At 49.2% G+C, this 27,995-nt stretch overlaps 1 protein-coding gene across 1 annotated transcript; it reads right to left on the bottom strand.

Moving 5' to 3' along the window:
- Window positions 1–26,537, bottom strand: ABCD1 (ATP binding cassette subfamily D member 1). Its single transcript, XM_083419848.1, has 11 exons — window positions 25,034–26,537; window positions 19,053–19,233; window positions 16,307–16,449; window positions 13,143–13,311; window positions 9,870–9,964; window positions 7,991–8,136; window positions 7,294–7,439; window positions 6,959–7,043; window positions 6,048–6,173; window positions 3,615–4,515; window positions 1–3,568 (listed from the first exon to the last, which is right to left on the bottom strand). The coding sequence occupies exons 1-10, from the start codon at window positions 25,970–25,972 to the stop codon at window positions 4,311–4,313; spliced, it is 2,235 nt and encodes a 744-aa protein (XP_083275974.1). The 5' UTR covers window positions 25,973–26,537; the 3' UTR covers window positions 1–3,568; window positions 3,615–4,310.
- Window positions 26,538–27,995: the final 1,458 nt, after the last annotated feature.

The raw sequence follows: 27,995 nt of genomic DNA on the forward strand, positions 1-27,995 counted from the left end.
TTTGTGATCTATAATATTTTTATTATCAGCATCTGAATAAACCTGGCTTCTGCCAGCATAAAAGGCACTGTGAGGGTAGGAGAAAGGGGGAGTGGGATGGCAGTTTTGCACGTACATAACAGCAGAGAAAGAAAGTCTTTGTTGCATAGTTTTGTAAAATTCTGACATCAGAGCCAGCAGATGGGAACAGCCTCATTCCACTGAGAATTTTGACACATGCTCAGCCCTCCATGGCACACACTCTGTCTCCCCCGCCCCTTGCCAGGCAATAGTATCACATTGTTTACTTGTGGGGCTTTCATACTGGGAAGGGCACAAAGTGGATGGCAGGCTAAAAATAAAAATAAAAAGATGGTCCGAAGACAATTCAGAAATAAGTTTTAAAAACATCTTACAAAACACAGACATACTACAATTAAATAAATCAGCAATTTATACAATCAAGTAGAGGAGAGGAAGAAAAAGTTGAAACTCCTCACTCCAAACACCTGGGACCCACTTGGGAAGTCCCATCTCTTCGCATGTATTTATAGGGTTTCAGAGCTGTTCCAGAATGAACAATGCAGAGATTTTATTTTCTCTCCAATAGGATTGTGGTGTTGCTATGCACACACTTGCAATGGCTTGCCTTGAAATTTGGCTGGAGTAGCTAAGCCAGGCAGGTCTGTGATCAGGAACAAAAGAAGAACCTGTGTTGCCGCTGCTCCCCTAGGCAATGGCGGCCAATACAAGGAGCTGCTCATGAGAGCGAGAGAGAGAGAAAACACAACAGCCCTGAACTTCCAGGCTCTCTTTTCAAGGCTTGCAGGAAGCTGCAGCAATGACGAGACTTGCAAACATAGAGAGCAAATCAGAAGCAGATACAGGAGAAACCAATGGCAACACACACACATGCAGAAGAATGTGGCAGAGTGGGCTGCACTACTTCTAACTTCTGGTGGGGGCACTCTCTTTCGATGGTCACACGTACACAAGCTCCTGGCAAGTATAAAACTAACACAACATGGAGAAAGTTCCTTTCAGCTTTCTCTTTGCTCTGCTGTTTGCTTAAAAAAATTTCACAGGAAAGCATATATGTGTTTATATGTTTAAGGAGATGACTGCCAGCAAACTAAAGGAGTGCACTTTTACTCTGTCAGGTTGTTACCATCTCTTTCCTCGACAGGTGCAGATCCATTCGTTTTTGTGATGCTGGTATTTTATGGGGTTTGATGCATTTTTGTGGACTGGTTTGTATATTTGATTGTTGAAAGCAACTTGGAATTTAGTTTTGTAAAAAAGCAGAATACAGATTTTTTAAAAAAATATTAAATAAGAACCCCTATGTGGCACTTAAAAGACGCTGGGTATGGTGGTGATGTGTGGGGCATGAAATGACCTCCCCAGTGCCCAAATTGGCTGGTGACACGGGCCGTGTGCTTTGTAAAATGTCAGCAATTGCCCTTGGGGAAAGGAAAACTCATTGGACTAGTTGACTGAAATTATGTTAAGAATTTATCTGGTTCTCTGAAGATGTGAGCACACTCTGACTGAGGTGGCCTCTCTGTGAACATGGCTGGCCCAGGCAGCAGAGCCTGCAAAACACTGTATGAACTTGCTTCCCTTGTTAGCATCTCAAGATGATTTGCCCAGCACAATGTCCTCCCCCACCACAATGACATGTCAAAATTTGGAAGTGGTGATTTCATGGGGCGCAGGGAGCCCCAGGAAGGTTGTATGAAACCTGCAGGCTGTGGGCTGCCAAGCTGTGGTTTTACTCCTCCAGAAGCAACATGCCATTTGAGAGCAATGCGTCTATCCCAATCAGGGATGGCTCCCCCATGGGACAAGCAGGGTTCCAGGTGCCAGTCCTAGGGGGGGGGGTGTGCCAGAGGGCCAGTTGCCAGGTGTCCCTGGGCACAGAGCTGTGGAATCAGGCCTGCCACCCAGCTTAATGCAGCCTACCAGCCTCATTGTCAAATAATGCCTCCTGCTCTGTTTTTTGCAAGAACAGAGATTTGGTCAATGCAGGTTGCAGGGCTGGTATAGCTCTGAGCCCCCTCCCCCGGAAGAGCCCCCTCCCCTCTGGCTAAGGCCTTATGTGTCAGCAGCCGCTGGGCCTGAGTTGCTGCACACCATGCAAAGTGTTGCTAAGTCAGGCACTCTGGAGCACCGTGGGAAAGTTAACACAGCGGGTGGTTTGCCAGACTCTGCTGCTGCCAGTTAAGTTCAAGGGCCAAGCATGGTAGGCCACACGACTGCAGGCCAGTGCAAGATGTTTCACGAAGGGAGAGCCGAGGGTTCATTTCCCCTAAGCAACCATGCCTCTTCTTTGCTTTCTTAGGAAGATGAGGTGTGCTTGGAAGCAGCAGGATTGGGAAAGGGAGGCAAGCGGGGAGAGGAGGAAACACCCGTGCAAAAGGGCAGAGGGGAGAGAACCTAGAACATGAGGCAAACCTGATGTCCCACCAACAAAGCCAACGGCTGAAATATTTAAAACAAATAACTGCGTGATGGCTATAGCTAAATGCGCATTTAAAGGACATGGGAGCACACATTATTAATAGCTTGCTGGTCTGTTATTTCACGTGGAAAACACAACTGGCAGTGAGTCTTCTAACAATAACAACAACAACAACAACAGTAACAACAACAGCAGCAATCACCTTCATGAGTAATTAAAAGGCGGCTCAGTTTTTAAGAATAGACACATCTGTGCAGACTAACACTGGCATAAGTGAAATAGGGGACAACCAGCAATCCTAGTTCCTTTGCCACACGCTCCCTCTCTCCATCGCATCACGCACATGGCAAGAGGCAAGACCCAAATTGCTGCACTCCTCCTAATGTGGATATATGCTGTGCAGTTGAACTAATGCAGCTTCACTGGCTGAGGCCTTGTTGTCTGTATACAAAAACATCTCTTTCTCTACCTCCACCTCCACCTCCACCCTGCTTTAGAAAACGAGGGGAAATGACCCCAGGAGAATTCTTGCTATTTCAAGGAGAACAAGTCCTGAAGGACAGCTCTATGGAAATCAAGTCTCAGCAAGTTCCCATAGAAAGTGCCCTAAGCCAATGGCACGGGGCCTTCAGCTGGCCTTCACAGGGAAGACCAGTCCCTCAAAATTAAGGGACTAAAGTATTAGAAGCCACGAGGACAAAGCCTCAGGAAGGGCTTTATGTTCTACAGAGTTGCACAAGAGGGGCCCAAGACAGCCCAGGACCGTGGCTTTCAAGGCTTCCCACCTCAGGGGACTCCATATTGGCTTATCTGCTGAGGACCCAATTTGTGTCTGGGACCCCTGCAGTGTGAGAGGCATCTTAGGCCACACACTCCATTTGTAAGGGCATGAGGCAGACCTAAACTGTTGCCCCAGAAAAATGAACCAACCCCACATTCTGAAACAGTTGTGGAAGGTCGGTCAAAGATGTCGTGGTGAGGTTTTTTGACCGCTTGCCTTGCATAACTTACCCATCTTCTCATTGGGAAGCTCTCTGTAAGTTCTGAGGAACAGCAAGGTTTCAGAGAAAACTGTTGAAAATTACTGATCTAGAGCAACGTGGATTTCCTAACTTGCTCCCTTGGCTGCCAGGTCACCCACATGGTGTCCAGGTAAGGAGGCTCCTTCGGCTGCCATGTCACCCACATGGTGTCCAGGTAAGGAGGCTTCCTCAAGAGGAGCTCAGGGGGTGAAGGTTGAAGGGGAGGGGGTTTTGGTGCTGCCCTATGCAACCAGCTTCTACAGCCCAGTTGTGGCGAAAAGGAGGCCACCAGGGAGAAAGGTGCAAGAGCTACATTCATGGCTTGGATTCGTATCAAATGTTGTGCGGCTGTTTTGTGTGGAGAAAGGCGGAGACCAGTCCTGCTGAACCTTCCAGGCCTCTGAGGTGTGGCTGATGCTGGAAGCTCACTCCAAAACATCCACAGATGCAGAGGGCAGAGAATGGCAGTGGGGCAACAAAACCCATGCTTTGGCGTTACTATCTTGGGATATTCAGGCACTGTGTGTGTGAGGTGTGTGTGTGGGAGAGAGAGAAAACTTCAGAGTCACTTGTCAGGACGAGGTGACCCATTCCCTCCCTCCAGTCCTAGAACGAGGCAGGCTAAGTGAGAGAAGGTGGCAAAGGGCACAGTCAACAGGTGCCAGAAATAAGCGATGCCCCAGCAGAGAAAACGTGACTCTTCCTTCAGCAGCCAGGGCAACAAGCCGGCCTTCCTCTGCAGCTCCCAGGAGGAAAGGAAAGCAGCCGGGATCCTCTTACTGAGCACTCAGCCGAGTGGGCCGGGGCAGGAATGGTGAGGGGATGCTTGAGGGTGCCTGGCTCTCTCAGATGTGTCCCGCTGGAGAGGCCGTATCTTCACCCAAGATTTGGCAAAGTTCACTGAGACGCTGCTGCATTTTGGGGACTCCGGCCAGCTGCTGCTGCAGGCGCTGCTTCTCCTCTCGCAGGGAGACACGGGCTGCGGGGTCCAGCTTCTCAAAACGCCAGCCCCCCTCCCCGTCAAACTGCAGGAGGTGGGTGTGGTACTTCCTGAAAGGGAAGAGGGAAGGGCTGCTTGAGATGCTGGCCTGCGCTACGCTTTGCTCCGGGCCTCCCAGCAATCTCTCCACACCCCACACCCCCGTGCGCTTGGCCTGGAGCTCTCGCTGCTGCCCCTCATTCCTCGGAGTCCAGCGAGTGCCCTGTGCGTGGGTGGGGTTGGCATCCCTGCCTGCTCCTGGGGAGGGATCTTTCCGCTGAGCTGTCTCTGGGGGAGTCAGGAACAAAGCGGCTCTCAGTCTCCAAGGATGAGACTCTGATGCCCCCCTCCGCCCACACGGCTTCCTGCTGGGGACGTGACTCCCTGCTTGGGAGACAGCCAGGGACTGGAGGGGCGGTGGAAACAGGGAGAGATGCGGGGAGGATAGGAAGTCTTCTGGGGGCAGGAAAGGACAAGGTGGGCAGGCCCAGGCGCAGCCAGACTCTATGCAAAAACAGTCTCCTTTCATAATGTGTGCAGAAAGGAAGATTTTAGCAGGTGCATCCTCTGCTGTCATAAAGCTTCAGTTTATTAAAGACACAGGACTTTTGGAGTCGGTGGGTTACTCTAGGTCCTCCTCCAAAACCCCTCTTTCCCTGTCCGGGTCGGGCAAAGGGGCACCAGACAGGTGATCCACTCTATGGCAGCCTCTACTGGTCACAGAGGAAATGACAGGTCTGCCTCCAGGCTCACTAATGACACAACCCTTTCCTACCCTGTCTGGGTGGCAGTGCCAAGTTTGAACCAGAGGAGGAAGGGGGTTCATGCAGTGGCAACTGAGGTTTGGGGGTATGATGAAAGCTGGGATGGGGAGATACTGACTCTGATACTGGGGGGGAGGGGTCTGGCAGGTGGGGTGGTCTGGCATTCCAGCTTCTTGGGGAGAAAGGGGGGGGGGGATATAAAAGCATGCACAATCACAGGGATAGGTAGGAGCAGAGTAAATGGATGTAGAAGTGTGGACAGACTCCTGGAGGCATAATAAGCCTGCCAGTCCACTTCTCATCTAATGCTCAGATGGTTCCCCATCCTCCTCCTCCAATTCCCTGCCCCCTGTATGAGAGAGAGAGAGAGAGAATAAGGGGTGGCCCACAGGGAATCCTGCCTGGTAAATCAGGAATGTGGAGAAACTGCTCCATTTGTGGCAGAGGTGTACCATCATGGAGACTGAGGGCCTGAGGAGGCACACTGCTGCGGGGATCTCCCCAGCCTTCCCTGCTCCACTCATGGGCCAGTGTGTGGCACAGCTGACTCCACAAACAGCCGATGGGCAAGAAGGGAGAAAACATGTGTCCAAATGACTCCAACTAACTAGCCTGGATGTCCTGGTCTTGTAGACAGGAAGCTCCCTGAGCAGGACAGGAGAGTGATCCTAGAGCACCCAGTACTGTAGAATCTTTAAAGGGAAGCGGGAAGACCATTGGGAGCCCCATGGAAGAGTGAGATAGATGTATATAAAGTCCTTAGATCAAGGGACTCCAAAGGAAGAAAGGCCTAAAGAAACATACCAGGCAGAAGACTGTGGGTGGAGCACAAAACATACCAGAGTGAAGGTCGGTGGGTGATCGAGAGCAATGCTATCCCAGCATCTTTTGCAGCTTGAAAGATCTTGCCTTCTACATCAATGCTGACGGCGCTGGTGCACTCATCCAGGAGAGCGTACTTTGGCCTAGGGAGGAAGAGCAGCAGCCCAAATGAGAGACCCCAAAGTGGCTCCTTGGCCAAGCCAGTCTGTACACGGCCACTCCTAACACTGCAGTCCTCCACCTTCCCCTCCGCACCCCCCTCCGCAATTCCTGATCCAATCTGCGCCTCTTCCACCTTTCAGCTGTGATCCTGGCAGTATTTCCCAATATCACCCTTTTGGGCTGCCCCTGGTGTGACTTTCGCTGGTCTCAGCTTTGGTTCTGCTGCCTTTCTACTGACGGAAGGACACACTGCATTCCCATCCTCAGCCGGCAGCAGGATGAGCAAAAATGCAAGAGGGACCGCGAGAAAAGGGGTCGCGGGACTACAAGTCCCATCTTCCCTGATTGTTGGCCATGGACTGATGGAAGTCGTAGTACACAATGTCTGGAAAGCACAACACTGGGGCTAGTCCTCTGCTAGGGGGGTTATGGTTGATTCCAGAGAACCTGCCTCATTTCTTTGCACAAAGTTTGTGGGAAGGTTATGCAATATCTGCTGCTTAAATAGCACTCACCCCGATTTATTTGCCAAGAGGTTATACAAACATTGCGCCAAGCGATTCTTCTCTCCTGCTTCCCAATGCTTTTTCCTGTCCCTTTCCTTACTGACCCCCCCTTTTTAAAAAAGAAGTAGGTTTGTTGCACAAGACTGCCAAAGCCACTTTAATTACTCTATGTGAATTTGCTGGAATGCAACTGAGTCCCATGCACAGAATAGCAGCAGTGGCCAATAATCAGGCCTCTCACTGCACTTGTAGGCACTAACCTGTGGTAGAACATGCGGGCCATCCCCATGCGCTGCTTCTCGCCACCAGAGAGCACATCCTTCCAGTCGCTGACTGCTTCCCAGCCTGGCCCCGCCCATGGATGGAAAAGTAAGAGATTTCATTGGTCAATGCAGATGGTGCAGCAGACCCTCCCATGCGACCTGCTTGCCCATTCACTTTCTGCTCCACACAGCCAGAGGCAAAGGAAGCAGAAATGACAATTTCCCTCCCCATTTGTCTCCCATGAATTAAAGGTTTGCGTGTTCTCTCTCTCTCTCTCTCTCTCTCTCTCTCTCTCTCTCATGCTCACCCCACCTCTCCTGGTTGCACCCACCTCCCTCACGCTGCACAATGTAGTTCAAGTTGACAATGCCCAGGATCTGCTCCAAGTCAGCGTCCGTCTTCCCTTTCCGTGCCATGTCCTCTGCAGTGTCTGGGTAGATCACTTGGTCTCGCAGGGTTCCCACAGACATGTATGGCCTACCAGGATATACCAAGCAGACAAGTCATAAGTGTGCAAATATATTAATATGACAACAACAACAATTTATATCCCACCATTCCTCTCAAGGAAGCCAGGACGGCAAACACGCAAATGCTAAAACAACGTGGAAGATGGAGCAAGCTTGTTTTCTCCTGCTCTGGAGGGTAGGACTCAAACCAATGGCTTCAAGTTAGAAGAAAGGAGATTCTGACTAAACATCAGAAAAAACTTTCTGAAGGCAAGAGCTATTCCACATTGGAAGGCTCTCCTTCGGGAGGTTGTGGACTCTTCCTTGGAGGTTTTAGAGCAGAGGCTGGATGGTCATCTGTCAAGGATGCTTCAGCTGAGATTCCTGCATTGCAGGGGGTTGGACTAATGACCCTTGGGATCCCTTCCAACGCTACACAATTCTGTGATTCTATTTCCTAATTTTAGTACATTCAGCCCCATGAAGAGCAACCAGGAGTCTTAGGCTCTCTCCTTTTTGTTCCATTGTATCACCCGCCTTTCCCTTCCCTGCAGACATCTGAATACTGGTCCTTTGTACCTCTGTGGAATGTAGAACATACGATGTGGGGGTGGCTTGTAGAGGATGCCTTCATATGTTGGCCAGAGTCCCCCCAGGATCCGGAACAGTGAGCTCTTCCCGCAGCCATTTGGGCCAGTGATAAGCAGGTGCATGCCCTCGTCCACCTGCAAGAAGACATCAGAGAGCAGTGTGTCTGATTATTATTATTATTTTATTATTTACCACCCACCTTTTTTCCTGACAGGGACTCAAGGTGACTTACAGATAAAAAAGAACAGCTAAAAACATAGAGAGGTAAAAATCACTGAAAAACAATTAAACATTAACAGAATTAAAACTATATGTATATTTTTTTAAAATACAATCACATCAAAACAAAAACAGCACTGGGAACAGCAGTCAGTTCCCCAAAACTCACTGGAACAAGAACGTCTTCACCTACAGCAGAAAGACAGCAGGGAAGCAGCCAGTCTAGCTTCTCTAGGGAAGGAGTCCCAAAGCTGCCTGGGAGCAGCCACTGAGAAGGCCCTGCACCCCCTCCAAGTGTGCCTGTGAGGGTGGCAAGACGAGAGAAGGGCCTCCCCGGAAGATCTCAGAGCCCAGGCAGGTTTGTAGGAAGGAATACACTAGTTTGGACCCATAAAGCAGCTCAGGACCGCAATAGCTCAAGGACCACCTCTCCTCATAGGAACTGAATTGAACCCTGTGATCACGATGGGAGGCCCTTCTTCGTGTGTCTCCTCCATGAGAGGTCTGGAAGGCGGCAACATGAGAAGAGGCCTTTTCTGTGGTGGCTCCCGGTTTGCGGAATGCTCTCCCCAGGGAGGCTCGTCTGGCACCATCATTATAAATCTTTAAGTGCTAGGCAAAAACTTTTCTCTATAGCCAGGCCTTTGGCCTTTCACTATCTGTGGCCTTTTAGAAGTGGGTGGGATGCTTTTAATGCACTGTTTCCCTCCACCCCCCCCCTCAGTTTTAATGTATCTATGTTGTTTTTGTTGTTAATTTGGTTGGTTGGTTGGCTGTAAGTCGCTTTTGGTTGCCTTGGACCTGTAAAGGCCAGACTCCCCTGCCCCATCTCTCCTTGGCCTTTGGAGTATAGATTCAACTCCCCTGCCTTGGGAACCTGGCCCCACTCTCACCCCAAATGGCCCAGAACGTAAGAAATCTGTGATCTGCCAGCCGCTTTAGGCCACCTGCCAAGTGACATTACCCCTATGGTGCCCTGACAACTATCTCTGAGCCACGTCAGGCGCTCTCTCTCTCGCCCCACTCCTGTACTCTGGCCGATTTTCCAGCTCTTTCTATGCTCTTGCAAAATATAATAAAGAGAAGGCAGTGATCAAGGTCTTATCAGCCCCCCCCCCCTCAACACCACACCCCCTGCTCCTCCTACCTGACCTTGCAAAGTCAGCAGCACTGGCAGGGACTCTCTGTCCCACCCACCCCCTTCCCTCAACTTTGCTGCTTCATATCTCCTACTGACAAAAAAGCTTGCAATCTCAGCCCAGCCTTATCTCCATCTCTCTTTTAACAACCCTGCTGAATCTGAAGAAGGTTCTTCCAGGCCTTCAGCATTAGAAACCTCTCAATGTTAGAACTCTGCCCTAGGATATATCTTTCAAGCAACAATACAGAACAGAATTTCAAGCAATAATACACAACAGGCTTAGCAACCAATAGCAAAAACGGAAATGGGGGTCTGCTCTGCTCCCGTGCCTGCATGAGCAAGTTGATCTGCAGAAATCTGCAAACTTCTCATGGCATTGGAATACAGGGATCAATGTTATCACATGCAAATTCCTGGATATCAGGCAACTGTTAAAGGCACAGCCAACTCAGCCAAAGTCTCCCGGCTCCTGCTCCCCGCTTTCAAACTTTGTATTTTACCACTTACCCGAATGTTGAGGCTGGTGACCACGACGTCTCCAGTGGGGGTGATGATGGGGATGTTTTCACAGACAATTCCATTGTCAACATCAACCACACGTCCTGTAAGCAAAATGGGGTGGGGTGGGATGGGATGGGATGTGGGGGGAAGGAAGGAAGAGACTGGATATCAAATCCACAATGGAAGACAGTGTTCCAACCCTTGCGAGAGTGAACACAGGCTCAGCCAGAAGGGGGCAGCACACCCTCTCACAATCCTCCTCCTGTCTCCTCTCTTGCTCAAGCCCAAATTTAGACTTTGCCTGGGAATGAATGCAAGGTGGGGCCCCTATATCTGCTAAACGTTGTCCATCTCAGTCCTCAGGATGGTTTGCGACAGGCCCCTCTCTGACATCTGCAGGGGATGGCTACGGCTCACTGGTTAGATTAAGGCAGTCTGCACATGCTCATGTGCACTCCTCCATTTGGTATTAACATGCACATGACTTTATGTTATATGTTTCTGGGAACAAAGCATGGCTTTCAGAGGAGGCTCCAGGACCCAAAGCCCTGCTGGTCTAATCCAGTCAGGTCAGGGATAATAATGGGAGGGAAAGGAGGGCTGCTGTACTATTGCAAACCAAATGGGAGACATAACTTTGACAGGTGCCACTTCATACAAAGTGGGGAACACTGTACCTGCCAAAACTCCTCCTCAGCCTTCAAGGCACAGGAGACAAATAGTTATCCTTCCACCGCAGTCATGTTATCTGACCCAACTGGAAGTCACCTTGCGGTCAGGTCAGAGGAGGTTCAGCTGGTATTTGCTTATGGGATGAAGCCAGGAGAACAGGTGAGGAAGTGTATTAGGATAAGCCATTAGCTGGCAGGGTTGCCAGAGCTGTCCCATCTTAGAGGATCCAGTGATAACCAATGGACATACAAACAGCCCTGACGGATCAGACCATCCCATTTCCCCAGTGACCAGCCAGATGCCGCTGAGAGGCCCACAAAGAGGACATCAGGGAAATGGCCTACTCTCAGCAACTGGCATGGAGAGAGAAGTTGCTCCACCCACTGATCACTTTGGGTGCCCTTTTCTGCACGTTTCCCCGAACTAACAATGCCATTGAGGCAACAGTTTTGTAGTGCAGGAGTGGGGAGTCTTTTTGGCCCAGTGGGCTAAGATCTTTATTTCCCCAACCCCATCAGCCAGCTTTGACAGGTGTGTGGGACCGCTCATCTGCCAATCATCAGGTGCAAGATGGGTGGAGGAGTCTGTAGGACCCAGCAGGACTGACGTCTCCATTCTCCAGCTGAAGAGTGGAGGGTTCAACACTGCTCTCTGCAGGGGGCTCCTTTGCCAGCATATCCCACCCCCCATGACTAACAGAAACAGGACCTATTGTGCAATGTTGTCAATAGATTATGCAAAACATATCAGAGAAATATACTTAATTTGCATAATTTATCCAGGGCCCTGAATTTAAGCTCAATTTAAGCAGGTTGTTGTTGTTGTTTTTAATGAACAGAATACCCACAGCCCTAGCCTTGTCAACTTGCAAATTTCAACTCTGTAAGTCACTTGAGCCATTTCTTTTGATAGAAAGACAAGATAAAAATCTAATGAACACGCACAAAACAGAATTACCAGCACAGACTCTGGCCTAGAACTGTACATTTTAATAATAGCCAGGGAAGCTGTTGTCAACAGAGAGCAAGAAGCAGGTACAATGGCTGCTCCCATGAAGTGATGGGCTGCAGGGTGAAGAGATGGAGAGAGAGGTGTGAAATGTGAGGGCAAAGACAAGAGGAGGTGAACTTGCTTTGGGACAGATGGAGATGATGCTGGAGAAAGAGAAGGGTTTGGTGGAAGAGAGAGAACAAGAAGAGAAGCAGGACACCAAAAAAAGAAGTAAGAGCGGACACAGAGCAGCAGAGAAACAAAACTTACAGGCACAGACTCTGGATTCACAGACTGCCCACTCCCCAACTAGAGATGGGCAACTGACACAGCCATCAACTCATCAAAAGTAGTTTGGGGTTGTGTTTCCTTTGTCTTTTCATTTATCCATGCTTTATAGGTTAGTTGTCCATAGCATAAAGCAGGTGTGGGGAACCCTTGGTCCTCCAGATGTTGCTGAGCTAACCCTCCCACTGTCCCTAGCCATTGGTCACGCCAGCTGAGGCAGATGGCAGTGGCATGGGGGGCAAAGGTTCCCCATACCTTGGACCTGGAACAAAATGTTGCAGTGCAGTGCTCCCTATTCAGGATTCCCGCCACTCTATCTTTCCATTTTTACCTCCCAAGAGACAGTCAGCATTAGGCGCCCATTGAGCATGCTCAGTGTTTTTGCATGTCTTTCTCTAAAGGTTCTTTTGTAGTTCAAATGGCAGTGTTCCCCCGAGTCTGCTGATGCCTCCGTCTTGTGCACGGGTGATACTATATTGGCTACATAAGGACTGGCACTCCAAGAATTGAAATCAGTATTTGTATGTACAGGATGTTGTTCAAGCATCTATTGTGCTATAGAGCAATTACCAATCTGCCTCTCGTTGGGCAGTTACTAAGGGCTATGTGCATTACTCAGGAAAGGAGGGGAAAGAAAGTAGATGCACAGTCAAGCAGGCAGGAGACAATTCTGACTTGCTGGCAGAAAGGTCTAGTTCTCACTGAGGTGGTAAAACATGCATCCGGAATGTACCAATTTAGATTGTTGGTGCAAGAGCTCCCTTGAAAAGTTCCCTCCATATGAAACATGTTTTTTAAACCTCCACACAACCCTCCCCCCCCCCTTGTTCCTCCTGACATGCTGCCTTTCTTTCTTTTGGACTGTACCAAAAAAAAGGAACTAAAATAAAGCACTCGCCAGTAACTCCCTTGCATGTTGTAGTAAGAAAAGGCAGGAATACAGATGAGAGAACCCCTGGCAAGATGGCTCCTACGTGGTTTGTTTTGTAATGAAGTGCCTTCAGTCACGGGAGCCCCTACCTGCAATTCGAAGTGCTATAGCCCAGGCCCAGGTTTACCAGCTCACTGAGAACTAGATCTGACGGAAGCTATGCTGCTGTCTCTGGGTTCCTGTACCCTGATACCTATGCATGTTTACTTGGCCGAAAGTCCCATTGGGTTTTATGGGACTTCTGAGTAATTGTAAATAAGATAACCATCTTGGTTTGATCCTTGCCACCACGTGAACATCATGTCTTGATCTAGCAGGATGCATCTCGCAGTTACCAGGCCAACAGCAGTGCAGGTGTGCCATGTCAGCCCAATACAGTCTGGAGCTGAAGGCCTTACCTTGGATTTTGAGTGGCCCTTCTACCCGTACGCCATGCTTCATCACTCTTCCAGCATGAGCCTGACCCTCCTCAAGTTCTCCAGGGCGCCGGAAGTTGCAGGCTTTCACCTCTTCAAACACTTGGAACATCTCATGTACGCGAGCAGTGTACCCGGCCAGCTCAGTCACCTGAATTAGGAAGCAGCAAGTAACATACCTTAGCCCAGAAGGGAAACACGAAGCTTTTAGGGCTGGAGTTGGGATGTTCTTGGTAATAGCCAACATTAGTCTCACTGAGACTAATGTTGGCATCACCTTGCCAACAAAGGTCTGTATAGTTTAAGCCATGATTTTCCCAGTAGTGATGTATGGAAGTGAGAGCTGGACCATAAAGAAGGCTGATCGCCGAAGAATTGATGCTTTTGAATGATGGTGCTGGAGTAGACTCTTGAGAGTCCCATGGACTGCAAGAAGATCAAAACTATCCATTCTGAAGGAAATCAGCCCTGAGGGCTCACTGGAAGGACAGATCCTGAAGCAGGGGCTCCAATACTTTGGCCACCTCAGGAGAAGAGAAGACTCCCTGGAAAAGACCCCGATGTTGGGAAAGATGGAGGGCACAAGGAGAAGGGGACGACAGAGGATGAGATGGTTGGACAGTGTTCTCGAAGCTACCAGCATGAGTTTGACCAAACTGTGGGAGGCAGTGGAGGACAGGAGGGCCTGGCGTGCTCTGGTCCAGGGGGTCACAAAGAGTTGGACACGACTAAATGACTAAACAACAACAGTCTCACTGAGAGTAGATCCCATCAAGTCCACTGATATCCATTAACTCATAGAGTAAACCCATTGATGTCAATGAGTGTTACCCAGAGTATCCAGGATTGGGAAATCACTCCAAGCATACAGGTAAAAACAACAACCCCACAACAATCACTAATATTACAGACCTTCTGGCTTCGCTCCAGACTCCTGAAACCAGCTCAGTCTGTCAAGTTTTAATATGCCTAATTACTCAGAATTCCCATATAGCTCAATGCTCCTTTCTCCCAAGCACACAGAGAACTGCATCCCACTAATGGATATAGAGAGCTGCCACATACCAGGTCAGACTCTTGGTCTCATATATGTAGCCCATTATTGTTGGGCTTGCAGCTCTGCAAGAGTCTTAAATCTCAGCCTTTCCCATCCTTTTAACTGGCAATGCCAGGAATTGAACCTGAAACCTTCCAGATGCAAAGCATCTGATTGACCACTGAGCCAAGATCCTTTCCCAAAGTTGCAGGAGGTTGCTTCAGCAAGCTTCCCAGAAGAAAACGTTTCCAAAGGCAGAGTTCCCTAGGAAGTTCCTGTGAGTAACCACTGGCAGTTTCTCTCTACCTGGGACACATAGTTGGCATTGTTAGGAGGATGCCATTAAATGGCAGGGCGGTGTGTGTGTGTGTGTGTGTGCGCGCGTGCGAGACGAAACACATTTAAATAAGTTTCAAATCTCTTTAACTGAGGGTCCCAGATGTCTAACCTGGAGTTTCATTGGCCCGTTTCAATCAAAGCTTATGCATACACTATACCTTTAAAGCACATTCTTTCTCTCAAAAAATTCTGGGCACTCTAGTCTGTTAAGGGTTGCTGGGAAATGTAACTCTGTGAGGGATAAACTACAGTGCCCAGGATTTTTGGGAGGAGAATAAGTTCCTAATGTTCTTTAAAGGTATAGTGTGTAAAGAACCAGAGTTTCAATCAGGTTTAAAGACCAGGCATGTGGAGATTCCCTTAGAGTGTGTGATGAAATAAAGGAACTACAGTATGTTCTGGTCCAGGAAAGGGCAGATTTGTGGAATATACTTTGTATTTCCCCAGAACCCTCAAGCTCCACAGATTGGAGCCTGGTTTGGAATACATGTGCTAAGAATTAAAGAACATGGCATGGCGCCTTTGAGCAGCTACTGAACCCAGGGAATTGTGTTGAGTTATCAGAACTGAACTGAGTTCACAGTTCTTCCATGTAAAAAATCTACTCCTCGTTACTCCAGCTTTCTTCATTTTAGAAATCTGGTTGGGAAGCAAGATATGTCATTTTGTTGCTGCAATTATTAAACAATTGGGAGTCACAAATCCCTGCACAGATACCGCACTAGCTCCAGATCCACCTTATGCTCATTCCTATTCTAGACCAGGGGTCAGCAAACTTTTTTAGGAGGGGACCAGTTCACTGCCCCTCAGACCTAGAGGTGGGCCGGACTGCGCACGTGCACACACACACACGACGGAGGGGGTATTCTCTCCCCCCTCGCTCCCCCAGCCCCTCCCCTCCCCTTGCTTTCCTACCTCCTCCGCCGCTCTGTCTGTGGTTGGGAGCCACCGCTGGTGCTGCCTCTCCTTTCCGGGCCAGCTTTCCCGGGTGCCAGGTGGCGGGGCCAGCAGGCACGCCAAGCTTCAGCCAAAGCCCCGTGACGCACCCGTCACGATGCCCACAGCGCGGCCATGGACGGAGAGGTGGGTGGCGAGGCTTTGGATGGCTGGCACCAATCAAAGCACAGCTCCCGTCCTCCGCAGGGCGGGGAGAAGCCAGGAGGAGGCACCACCATTGTGTGTTGGGGGGAGGGGGAGGAAATGGCGTCTGAAAAAAATTGCAAAAAAAGGCGCAGTCCAAATGATCACACCGATCCAAGTGGTGATTCCAGGATTGTCTGCAGGCCAAATCCAGAGGGCAATTGGGCCTGATCCAGCCTGTGGCCCTTAAGTTTGCCGACTCATGTTCTAGACAGATCCTATACATAAGTCTCACCAAGTTCAAAGGGAATTATTCCCAAGAGTGTGTACATAGGAGGGCAAAATTAGATGTTTGCTTTGAACCATTTGGTCTGTTACAGATCGAAACCAATCCCACGAAGTATTAGAGCACTGCACTAGGTCAAAGATCATGCATGTGGGTGTTGGAAAACATGATCGTGTAAGGCAGAATCTAGGACGCTGATGTGCAACTGGGAACTGATGCCAGGACATTGTGCTCCCAGGTCTTCCAACCTTCTGGGTGTGGGCTGTGCCTTGCAGAGATGTGCAATTTTAGGATTTCCCCTCAGAGGAAAACAGAAACGACGTGGCTTATTCCCCTCCTTCAATTGATAATCAAACCAACCCAGTTCCTTCTGGGTCAACCCAAGCAGCCAAGCTGCATCCGTACCTCTTTGTAAGAAGAGATGACTCTCTCTGTCGCATCAGCTGCTGCATTCAGTAGACTCCGTGCTGTGGTGAAGGCTTCGGTTCTCAGGCTCACCAGCTCATTCTCCTCCATGTCCAGCGCAGCTTGCTTCACTGCCTCAGGGTCTGGCATAGGAGGGGAAACCGACATGGTCAGCAGAAACTCCAAGGACAACATCTCTACCTTCCATTTTCTAGCTCCACAGCTGTTTCTAGGACCCAAGTTTGCCTGTAAATCACATGCTCTCACCTGGAATCCTTTCCCTCTGGCCAGGATCACTTGCCTACTGATTACTTCCTGCATGAATGAAAACATAAGCAGAGGACTCTGAAACTCCCTCCTGCCAGCATCACTGGCATTGGTGAAACCTCTCCCCTAGGCATTTGAGGCATTTGCTTCTAGGCACAGGAAAAGGCTCTTTAATTCTCTCTTGCACCCTTGTGGTTAGCAAAGATGTTTTAGCAGAGTTATTCCCTTAAATATTTCCTTTGTTTGCCAGATTTATTTATTTGGAATACTTATTACCTGCCCTTCATCATATGTCCCAGGGCAAGGTGCATTCCAAAATCAATAAAACAAATTAGAGAAGCACATTAAGCTAAAACTCCAGTTAAAACCATACTTGAAAACCATACCATTAACTTAACAATGGCAAAACAGCTGCAGCAACACAGCATGGGGGAAACAGTTATTCCATCTTTAACCTCCACCTCCAAAGGCCTGCAAACAGGTGTGTCTGCTGGAGGGTGTGCAATGTTGGGGCCAGACACATGGCGGAGGGATGTTGCAACACCTCTCTTGTTCTGCCACCCCTTGAATTTTGCAGGGCAGTGGTGCTGCACACAGGGCCTAATGTCAGGAACATATGGTGACAGAGCGAGCCTTCCCTGTTGTAGATGTGGGTGCTGGAGGAAGGAGCAGCTTAAATAGCCATTGGTCTGTCTCTTGGCTAACATGGGAGAAAGCAGCTAAGACAATATCTAGGTAGCAGAGGGGCCCTTGGTAGCAGATGCTGCAGCTGCAACCAGATTAGGAAATCCCTGAACAGCCTGTACTGGATCACTGGACCTTCAGTTCCTACTCTAACTGGGCAGGTCCCAGAGACTAAGCTAACAAAGATCCTAAGAGACTAAGCTAACAAAAAGGAGTCGTTGGCGAGGGCAGGGACAGCTCAGACACCCACAACGAAAACAACAAAGAAAGCAACAAATCTTCCTGGGATGATCAGCCTTTCGGTTTCTGTAATACCTTTACATTTAATCATCAAATATCTGTATAATTAGATTTAAACTCAGGAAGAGGAACCTGATCACCTACTGCTGATCCTGACGGGTCATTTCACCAGAACTTTGAGCAACAGGAGAGAAAAATACCTTCCAGAAAGAAAGTTGTAGGCAGCAGGGCTCTAGCCTAGGCTTAGGCCTAGACATTATAAGATTATCAGTCTGACAACACCCTTCATGTCATTCTAGGTATCATTACTCAAGAAGATATATGGAACAGGTGAGCTGCCGACCTGCCCAGCAAGTTATCATTGACGAAATCAGGATCACACACACAGGGTGAATTTATAATAATAATAATAATAAATTATTTATATCCCGCCCTCCCCAGCTGAAGCCGGGCTCAGGGCGGCTAACAACAATAAAATAATACAACATTCTAAAATCTTCTAAACATTCTAAATACTACATCCCATGTAAAGTTTCACTGCGAGCTGTCTGTATAATCTGCTACCACTCCTCTCACTTCCACCATAAGTGGAGCTCTTGCAATTAACACAAGGACACCTGTTGCCTATAAAGCCAAGGAGGAAAAACAGGGTCTCCTCTTCACATCTCCCCAGCTACAGCCGTTTTTCAAAACCAACATCTGTGTTCAGTGCCATAGCTAGCGATTTTCATGTGCAGTGAAGGTTTCCAGTTCTGTACACACAAAAACAACTGACCTCAGGGAGAGTGAAGAATGGTTGTGGGCCTTTAAAAGCAAAGACCAAGGACTAGGAATGCAAGTATCTTCCAAAGAGGTGCAAAACAGCAAGCAAAGGGTGCAGCTCCAAACTAAAGCAGTGGATGTGCAGGGCTTAACCCTTTCCTTACCTGCTACTTTCAACCTTCAATCACCTTGTTATCATCTCCTGCACCAGTTCAATCTAAGATTCTGCACAATCATTTACTGTGTTATTCAGGAAAACAGCTTAAATTTTCTTCCCCTACCCTAAGCTTCTTCTCTAAATCACACAGTCTTCCTGTCACTTTGAAGCTGTTTTGAATGTCCTGACCCCAGACTCTGCCAAATGTGTAATTCAACCAAAGATTACAGCCACTTCCACATCTTCACTGCTCAGACAATCTGTTCCTGCAAGGGGGGCGGGACTGGCTGAGGCAGGGGCTGTCATGTCACATCTATCCTGTTTTCTTCCCTCTCTGCAATTTTGTGGTTATATGTACTTCACTGTGGCAAAACCAGCAAGCAGAGGGCCAAGGAGAATCTGCAGCAATGACTAGTCTGATGCCCTGCCTATGCCTCTTAAGCAAGCTGGTATAGGGCACTTCATCCGGCATCTTGAAAGCATTCTTAAGTATCCCCTGCCAACAAACAATTATTTACTTTATTACTATATCAATAAGTGACGCCCAACATGCTCCCGTCACCCTGTTTACAAAACCTAATTTTGTAATTTGTAAACCCTGTTTACAACCTAATTACAAAAACTGCCTCCACTCACCTGTCTCAGAATAGCCAGTGGCGGTGATGATTGGCACAGCTACCATAACCAGCCCGGCGGCACTCCACACGTACTTCATGAGGAACTGCTCCAGCATGACATACCAGAGCCTTTCCAGGAGCAGCACATTGATCTGGGAGGCCAGCTCACGATAAGAGCGCCGTAGAAGCGACAACTCCACCTGGAGGGGAGGCCAGGAGACATTACGGCATTCGGCAGGGTGATGAGATGTTTATTATTTATCATTTGTATACAGGTGTATCCCCTATGAGGTTCCCAGGTCTCCCATCCAGACTGCGACCAGACTCGGACCTGCTTAGCTTCAGTCAGGCAGCTGAAATCCCACGCCCTTAGACTTGGCCTTAACACAGCTGCTGAGATGGAGGGCATTTCCATGTGGCTCTAATTTCAGAAGCACTGCTGCTTTACTTCCAATGCCTGGGGTTTAATTAAGAACCAAAGAAGAATCTTGCTGGATCAGGCCAATGGCCACCGAGTCCCGCATCCTCACAGTAGCCAACCAGATGCCTGCAGGCTGGACATGAGCACAGCAGAACCTGAAATTCCCAGCAACTGGTATTCAGAAGCAGTACTGCCTCCTATTGTGGAGGCACAGCAGAGCCTGATCGCTAGTAGCCATGGATAGCCCTCTCCTCCATGAATTTGTTTAACCCTCTTTGAAAGCCATCTACATTGGTGGCCAGCACTGCTTCCTGTGGAAGCAAGTACTATAGTTTAACTAAAAGCTCTGTGAATGAGTAATTTCTTTTATCTGTTCTGAATCTTCCGACATTCAGTTTCATTGGATGTCTATGACCTCTTGTCATCTAGGCAGCCCAGGACCCCCAGACATACTGCCAGGCTTGTGCCGGCCCAGGGAGGTCACTTTGGTGGTGCTAACATACTGGTTTGATTTCACCTGCAGAGGCACACTCCATTGTCTCAAGACAGACAGAGGTTCACAACAGCTCCACTTTTCTCATGATATACATAATTTTATAAATTTGACCTTAATTAATTTTTATAATGGAATGTTTTTAGAATGTTTGATTATTTGATTGTTTGATTATTTAATTGTTGTTAGCCGCCCTGAGCCCGGCTTCGGCTGGGGAGGGCGGGATATAAATAAAATTTATTATTATTATTATTATTATTATAAACGTCTATCATACCACCTCTTAAAAAGGGGCGTGGGTTAAACCACAGAGCCTAGGACTTGCTGATCAGAAGGTCAGCGGTTCGAATCCCCACGACAGGGTGAGCTCCTGTTGCTCAGTCCCAGATCCTGCCAACCTAGCAGCACATGACCCAGAAGCTGTATGCCAGCTCCCTTGGCCTATAGAGCGAGATGAGCGCTGCAACCCCAGAGTCGTCCACGAATGGACCTAATGGTCAGGGTTCTCTTTACCTTTACCATCTCTTAGTCACCTTTAAAAAAGGTAAAGGGACCCCTGACCATTAAGTCCAGTCACGGACGACTCTGGGGTTGCGGCGCTCATCTCGTTCTATAGGCCGAGGGAGCCGGCGTTTGTCCACAGACAGCTTCCGGGTCATGTGGCCAGCATGACTAAGCCGCTTCTGGCGAACCAGAGCAGCGCTCGGAAACGCCGTTTACCTTCCCGCCGGAGCGGTACCTATTTATCTACTTGCACTTTGACGTGCTTTCGAACTGCTAGAAACTAAAGTTTCAAATGCTGCAAACTTTCTTTGTACGCTCCCTGGAGGCCAGAGGTAGCATTACCTCTTTGTTAGAGAATCTGCTTTATCTGTGCACATGTGATGAAAAGGTTCAATGGTTCAAAAGCAGCCACTCCCACCAGGTTCAGTGCTTTTAGCAGCAGACTGACCTGCATAAATAAGGCAGGTGATGCTTTGCTCATTCCTTTATCTCCATGTCAGGAAAAGATTCCTTCTTTACTGACCACCAGCCAGCTCTTAAAAGGCACTCGAGCAATTTCCACAAGAAAGAGGCAGAACGACAGTTTGGTTCATTACACGTGTGTCTTTTTTCAGGACTACAGAATTAAGGGACGACTGACATATGTGAATGAACCATTGCAATTCTCTGCTGTCATAGACAGAACTCTTAGAGATTTTAACTCTTAAGATTTTAACAAGCCCTGTTTCTTGTGTCCTTAACAGCAGCTAAGGCAGCAATCTCCACCCCCATGACAAGAGAAGCCTCATCTACATATATTTGCCCAATCAATGTGCTGTTAAAGACACAGCAGCAGGGGGAAAAGGAAAAAGAGTTGGGTCACTGGTAATTGGTAATTGGCAAGTGATAAGTACTCAAGTGATGTACCTGAATATGTGAACTGGCCCTAAGATTGTCCCTCCCTTTCTGAAAGGGAGGAGAAAAGAGGTGTAAAGTATTCCCAAGGATAAAAAGTAGGGGGAAGATTTCTAAAATTCAGTTGTTCCAGTAGCACAATCCTATGCCTATTTACTCAGAAGTAAGCTCCAGTGGGGCTTGCTTCCCAGTAAGTGCGGCTTCCACTATCTGTGTGACCACAGAAATAGGAAAAGTACTATAGCAACACACACCCTGAACTTTGGGTTACAAATTGAAAAGCCACATTTTGAATAAGGAGTCCCAGTTCTTTACTTTACTAGCACTTCACTGGTGCCAAATGGTTTGTCAGGGTTTTCATCACATAGATGCAGGGATGCAGCAATACAATACAGTGGTACCTCGGGTTACATACGCTTCAGGTTACATTTGCTTCAGGTTACAGACTCCGCTAACCCAGAAATAGTACCTCGGGTTAAGAACTTCGCTTCAGGATGGGAACAGAAATCGTGGTGCGACAGCAGCAGGAGGCCCCATTAGCTAAAGTGGTGCTTCAGATTAAGAACAGTTTCAGGTTAAGAACGGACCTCCGGAACGAATTAAGTACTTAATCCGATGTACCACTGTATTTGCATTCATAGAGTAACAGCCAATGGCCAGGGGGGTTATCGCTCTGGGCACAAAATTCTGAGGGGGTGCAACCAGGCGCCTCCATACAGCCACCAGCTTCCGCAGGGATCCCTATCCTGGCAAAGGCAGCAAAGCAGCCTGTCAGGGGGTTGCGCCACTGCCACCCAGGCTCATCCTGGAAGGCCCCGTCCCAGGCTCCCCGTCCTTGCCTGCCTGCCTGCCACCCTGGGTTTCTGGACCCTGGAGCCCAAACTGGCCTTGCCACCATGTCCCTGGCAACCTTCCTCACATTTCTGAGGCCGCATTCCTGAGGCCATGCCACCCTTCATTCTCCAGGCCATGCCATGCCAAGGCCTCACTGAATGGCTGCCTGGCCAGTGCTTGCTCATTCCTTGCTCAGTGTGCCAAGCTCCCTGGACGGGAGCAAGAGCAGCCCAGGTCCACAGTGAGTGGATGCAGGTGGAGCGAGGGTGACCCCAGGGAAGCCCGACTCAGCGCTCCTCTCTGCAGGCATTGAGGGGTTTTGCCCACCAAGGGTCATGTCAGCCAGCGCCTGCACAGGAGGCGGCACAACACAGGCCCGCTTGGTTCCAGGCGCCAGCAACCCACGCTACACCACTGGCCAATGGCAGTTTTTAATTAACTACTGGAAGGTCAGGGTGTGGTGCTAATACCTAATCTTCTCCTTAGCTCTCTGCAATTGAAATTGGGAAATTGCTCTGTTCCTTCATCTCTGTGGTACAAGCCCTGTTAGCCTCACAACAGCAATTCGCCTGGTGTTAAATCTACAAAAGTGCTAGTTCAGCCGCACTGGGACAGGGAGCCTGGATTGCACCAAACCCAATCTACCTGTGATTCCCAAATTATGGAATGCTCTCCCCAGGAAGGTTTGCCTTGCACCTCCATTATACACCTTTAGGTGCCACGCGAAAACATTCCCCTTCAACCAAGCCTTTCGCTGACTGACATCTGATGCTCTTTTAAATGTGTTGTGGGAGGGGGGATTATTGGCTTGTTCTTACTTTTACTATGTATCTTTTGTTTTTTATGTTGTAATTCTATTAGATCTACAGATCTAAGGCAATACAGTGGTGCCCCGCAAGACGAATGCCTCGCAAGACGGAAAACCCGCTAGACGAAAGGGTTTTCCGTTTTGGAGGTGCTTCGCAAAACGAATTTGCTATGGGCTTGCTTCGCAAGACGAAAATGTCTTGCGATTCTTGGGGTTTTTCCCCCCCTCCCCCCCTTTCCCCCAAGCCCCTAAGCCGCTTAACAGCTGTTCGCTAAGCCGCTTAACAGCTGATCGCTAAGCCGCTTAACAGCTGATCTAAGCCGCTTATCAGCTGATCTAAGCCGCTAATAGCCTTTTAGCAGCTAATCCGCTAATCCCTTAAGCCTTTAATAGCCGCTAATAGCCGCTAAACGGCTAATAGCGCTAATAGCGCTAATCTGCTAATGGGCTTGCTTCGCAAGACGAAAAAAACCGCAAGGCGAAGAGACTCGCGGAACGGATTCTTTTCGTCTTGCGAGGCACCACTGTATACAAATTTAATAAATAATGGTAATAATAATTAATAACACCCTGAAAAAATACAGGAGGTGCAAAGGGGTATGAGATAATCCTGCACCAATACCACAACTTTAATAGGGAGGGCAAAGTTAATAAGGACCAGGGCAGGGAGATCAGCATTTCCTGTTCTCCACTTACTAAAGCCATTGAGGAGACAACTAACAGATCTTGTCTCAAAGAGATGGGGACGGGGTGGCTACTGTATTTGAGCCACAGTCCTGCTATTCTGACAATGGCTTTCATTTGGGAGTAGTATTTTTGTCCTATGCTGTGTCCTCCACCCTTCCAATCTGCTGTGCAGGACTGGTGGGAGGCCATCTTATGCTGAAGAGCCACAGGTAGGTAGACTAGTGGAGGAGGGGGCAGCTGGAGGCACAGCACAAATGCATCCAATAGCCCTAAGAAAACATTCAGAGATAATTGTCTTAAACATCACAAGTGGTGACACAATTCAAATGTCATCATGACTAATACTGGTCATACTCCTTTTTCCTAAAGGGCAACTGCTGCTATAGACTTTTTGTCTGAGGTGTGTGCATGTGTGCACAAATCTGCATGGTTCTAATAAATGTTTAAGCACAAAGGCTGGCCCCATTGCTGTATTTCTGTGTGCGAATGTGACCTACAATTACCCTTAATTTGGGCAGGATGCCAAAGGCAGGAGGGTTTCGGCCTTGGAATGTTCCTGACACAGCTGGGCTGGAATGGAGAGGGGCGACTACACTGGACATGTGATGAAAATGACGATTAATTTCAGTCACCATCCGCCCTCAGTATAAGAGCATTCCCCCCCCCGCCCCCCCCACCCTCACGATGATTCAGAAAACAGGAAGAGCCCAGATCCCCTGATTCCCAGCTCTCATCTGTTACTGTTATATGTTATCTGATCCATTGCTTTTCCAAATCTGGGGATCAGAAATGGTGTCTGATAAACACACCGCAACTGCCGTCCAATCGCCTCCGCTAGGCAGTGCAGGAATCCTTAAGTGCCACACTTGGAAACGCCTGGGGCTGTTTTGACGGTTGAGGCAGAAGTCAAGCATGAGCAATAGAAACCAAGAAAGGTTTCTATGGAAATTTAGACTGGTGGAGGATTACTGAACATGGACAGATTTGAAGCTGGATAAATTCAGGTCAGGGCCTCAGCCTTGCCCTCGGACAAATTCAAGGAAGAAGACTACAAAGAAAAGGAAGTAAACAAGGGTGCTGGTTTCAGCTCTAGCTTGTCTCTCTATAAAGCCAACTTCACTTCCACCGGCCCAGGGCCTGGCAGGGTCAGCTGCCTCCGTTTCGGAGCTCAGGGGAAGAAGAGAAAGTGGAAAGACATATAACAAAAGAGGGATAAACTACCCTTCTCTGTTTCTCCAGTTCTACTACACTATAATTCCCTGTCCGGAAACCCAGGAGTCCTGGCTTCCAGTAATCCTCCTATCAGCTGATCCCTGCTTTCCTCCCAAAGAACCATGGCACGTTGCCCACTTGCTTTACCTTATGGCCCCCATAGAAAGCAATCTCTTCCGAGTTGGCGACCACCCGGGAATGCATGTAGCGCAGCTCCCCTTTCCGACGTGCCTCTTCAGCCACCAGCTGGCCAAACTTTGGCGAACAGGCACGCAGCACCTTAGCAGTGATGCAGACCACCAGGCCGGCAATGACCGAGGGCCAGGCTGTGTCGGCTCCTTTCGATCTGGCCGAGCTGAGCAGGGTATAGGAAGTGACAATCACATCCAGCACCGGCTTGGTCAGGTTCGAGTAGAGGTGAGCCACGGAGTTGGCGAAGGCCACCAGATCTTCCGTGAGAGACTGGTCCGGGTTGCGCAGGCGTCCGTCCATGTTGCTGACACGGTAGTAGGTCTGGCCCTCAAAGTAGAGCCGATAGGCATGGTCCGCTAGACGTCCGCGGAAGGCCAGGCTCAGCTGCCCTTCTAGGTATCGAATGGCACTGTTGACAAATGTGGCAGGCAGGGCAATGAGCAGCCACTGAAGAAGCTGCCACGTAAAGTCATGCGGGTTCTTGCGGACGATGCAGCGGGCCAAGCGCCCGTCCAGCTGGGCCACGTAGACCGAGAGGAAGGTGCGGCTGGCAAGGGCGGCCGAGTGCAAGGCCAGGAGCCCCGTTTCGCGGCACAGTGGCCCAGGGAACAGCAACCTCAGCAGGCGCAGCAGGCGGAAGAAAAACACCCTGTTCACCCCGGGTGGAGATGCTGCCACCTCATCGGCTGCCCCCCACTTGGAGGCTGGCTCTTCGGCACTGTGGTGCCCTGCTGAGTTGGCATTCACTTGGAGGTCAGAGGAAGCCCACTGTCGCCGCAGGACTGGGTACAACTTCTTGGCTCCATACGCCGCCACCAGGAGTGCCACCGCCGCTCTTTTTGCCGTGACCCCCTGGGCCAACCTGGCTGCCACTTTGGCTGTGGCAACTGGCATGGTGTCCCTTAGGGTGGGGTGGGGGGCACTGCCCCTTGGTCCTGGCTTCCTCTCTGCCCCCCCACCACTCCTTCTCCTCCTCCTCCTCCAGCTCGGGTGCTCTGCTCTCTGCCTGGCTGTGGCAGGGCTGGCTGTTCAGCCAGAGTCCGCTCTCACCCCACAATGCCCAGCCCTCAGCCTGACTAGGTGGGAGGGGACTGAGCCATGGCCATCCCTTAGAACCATAGAGAAAGCCTCGGGGCACCATAGAGAGGACGGCGACAGACGGGCGCTCCTCGAGGCAGCCGCTAGGGGGCGCCGGGAAGAATCGCGCGCGTGTTTAGCTCTTTCTCTCGCTCGCTCGCTCGCTTTTGCTCTTCCTTTAAATCGCTCTAATTCGGAGGTTTCAGACCCCGCTAGAGTCCACTTCACCAATCGCACCACCCAGATAGTAAATACAGTATGTGTCCAGGCGTTCGTCTTAAATCCAGACGTTTTTGGTTTTTTTAACCCATTATTTTGGGGTTGATGTGCCGCATCCATCATTGCAAGCAATGGAGCTGTGGCTTCTAAAAAAACAACGGATGATTTATTTTCTAATTAGAAGACGCCGCGGAGGAGCATGTTTCCTGCTTGCAACTCCCCGAGAGAACACAATTACCGCGCGCTTGATTAATAATAAGTACATAAATGTAGATGACTTTAAAGGTTTGACAATAAAACCTGATGTAACACATGAGCTTAAGAAAATATTTTGCCATCAGGAACCTCTGTTTGGAGGGTAGGGGGTAGGTGAGAAGGGGTTACTGTTGGATGTCGGTTTTGTTATTTTGAAAAACCAATAACATACATAGAATATATTTTAAAGCAAATTCTGTGTCCTGTTGGGTATGGGGTGTGTGTATGAAAGAGACCCGAGCCCTCCTGGTTCAGGACCAATGGCCCATCTAGTCTGGCATCTTGTTCTCACTGTGGCCAACCAGATGCCCACCCACAAGCAGGATCCGAGCACAAGAGCACTCACCTCTCCTCCAGGTTTCAGCAATTGGTACTCAGTAGCATTGCGCCTCCAGCATTGAGGCAGAGCACAGTCATCATGGTGTGTGGGAGAATGGAAATTGTGGAAATTGCATTGCGTAGCGTTGTTAGATCATATCAAAAAGGCTCTCTGTTGTGGGTTCCAGATGTTGTTGGACTTTTAATTTCCATCAGCCGCAGCGAGCATGACCAATGGTAAGAGATAATGAGACTTGTAGTCCAAGACCATAGAGAGTAGGGATGGGCAACCTGTGGCAACCCTCCAGCTCCCATCGTCTGTGGTCATAGGTCAACCAAGTTCCAGTGTTTTGGAGTTGTAGTCTAAAATATATGGAAAGCACCAGTTTGGGCAGACTGTTCTAGGCAGTTACTGGGGTACCATTTCAAGCGCAGGGAGCAGCTTCCAACAAAATGGAATTTCACTTCCTTTCATGCCCTGGAAGATGCAGTTATGGATGCATATCGAGGGGAAATGTTTTGGCAGCATCAATGGTTTCATGAGCTCAAGAGATAATGGACATGGTGAGTATGCTTATGTATGAGGAGAGGATTAGATTATTTTGCTAGCTCAGTAATCCACTTCTACTCAAGTTTGAACATACCAATACTTAAGTCTTTGTGAGTTCCTAAACTATACTCTGAGGTGGCACTGTGGTCTAAACCATTGAGCCTAGGGCTTGCCGATCAGAAGGTTGGCGGTTCGAATCCCCACGACAGGGTGAGCTCCTGTTGCTCGGTCCCACCTCCTGCCAACCTAGCAGTTCGAAAGCACATCAAAGTGCTTTAGGTACCGCTCCGATGGGAAGGTAATCGGCGTTTCTGTGCGCTGCTCCGGTTTCGCCAGAAGCAGCTTAGTTATGCTTGCCACATGACCCGGAAAAACTGTCTGCGGACAAACGTCAGCTCCCTTGGCCAGTAAAACGAGATGAGCGCCTCAGCCCCAGAGTCGTTCGCGACTGGACTTAACTGTCAGAGGTCCTTTACCTTTAAACTATACTCTGCTCAG

This window comes from Podarcis tiliguerta (genome assembly GCF_965153285.1).
Source record: "Podarcis tiliguerta genome assembly, chromosome: 17".
Classification (NCBI taxonomy): domain Eukaryota; kingdom Metazoa; phylum Chordata; class Lepidosauria; order Squamata; family Lacertidae; genus Podarcis; species Podarcis tiliguerta.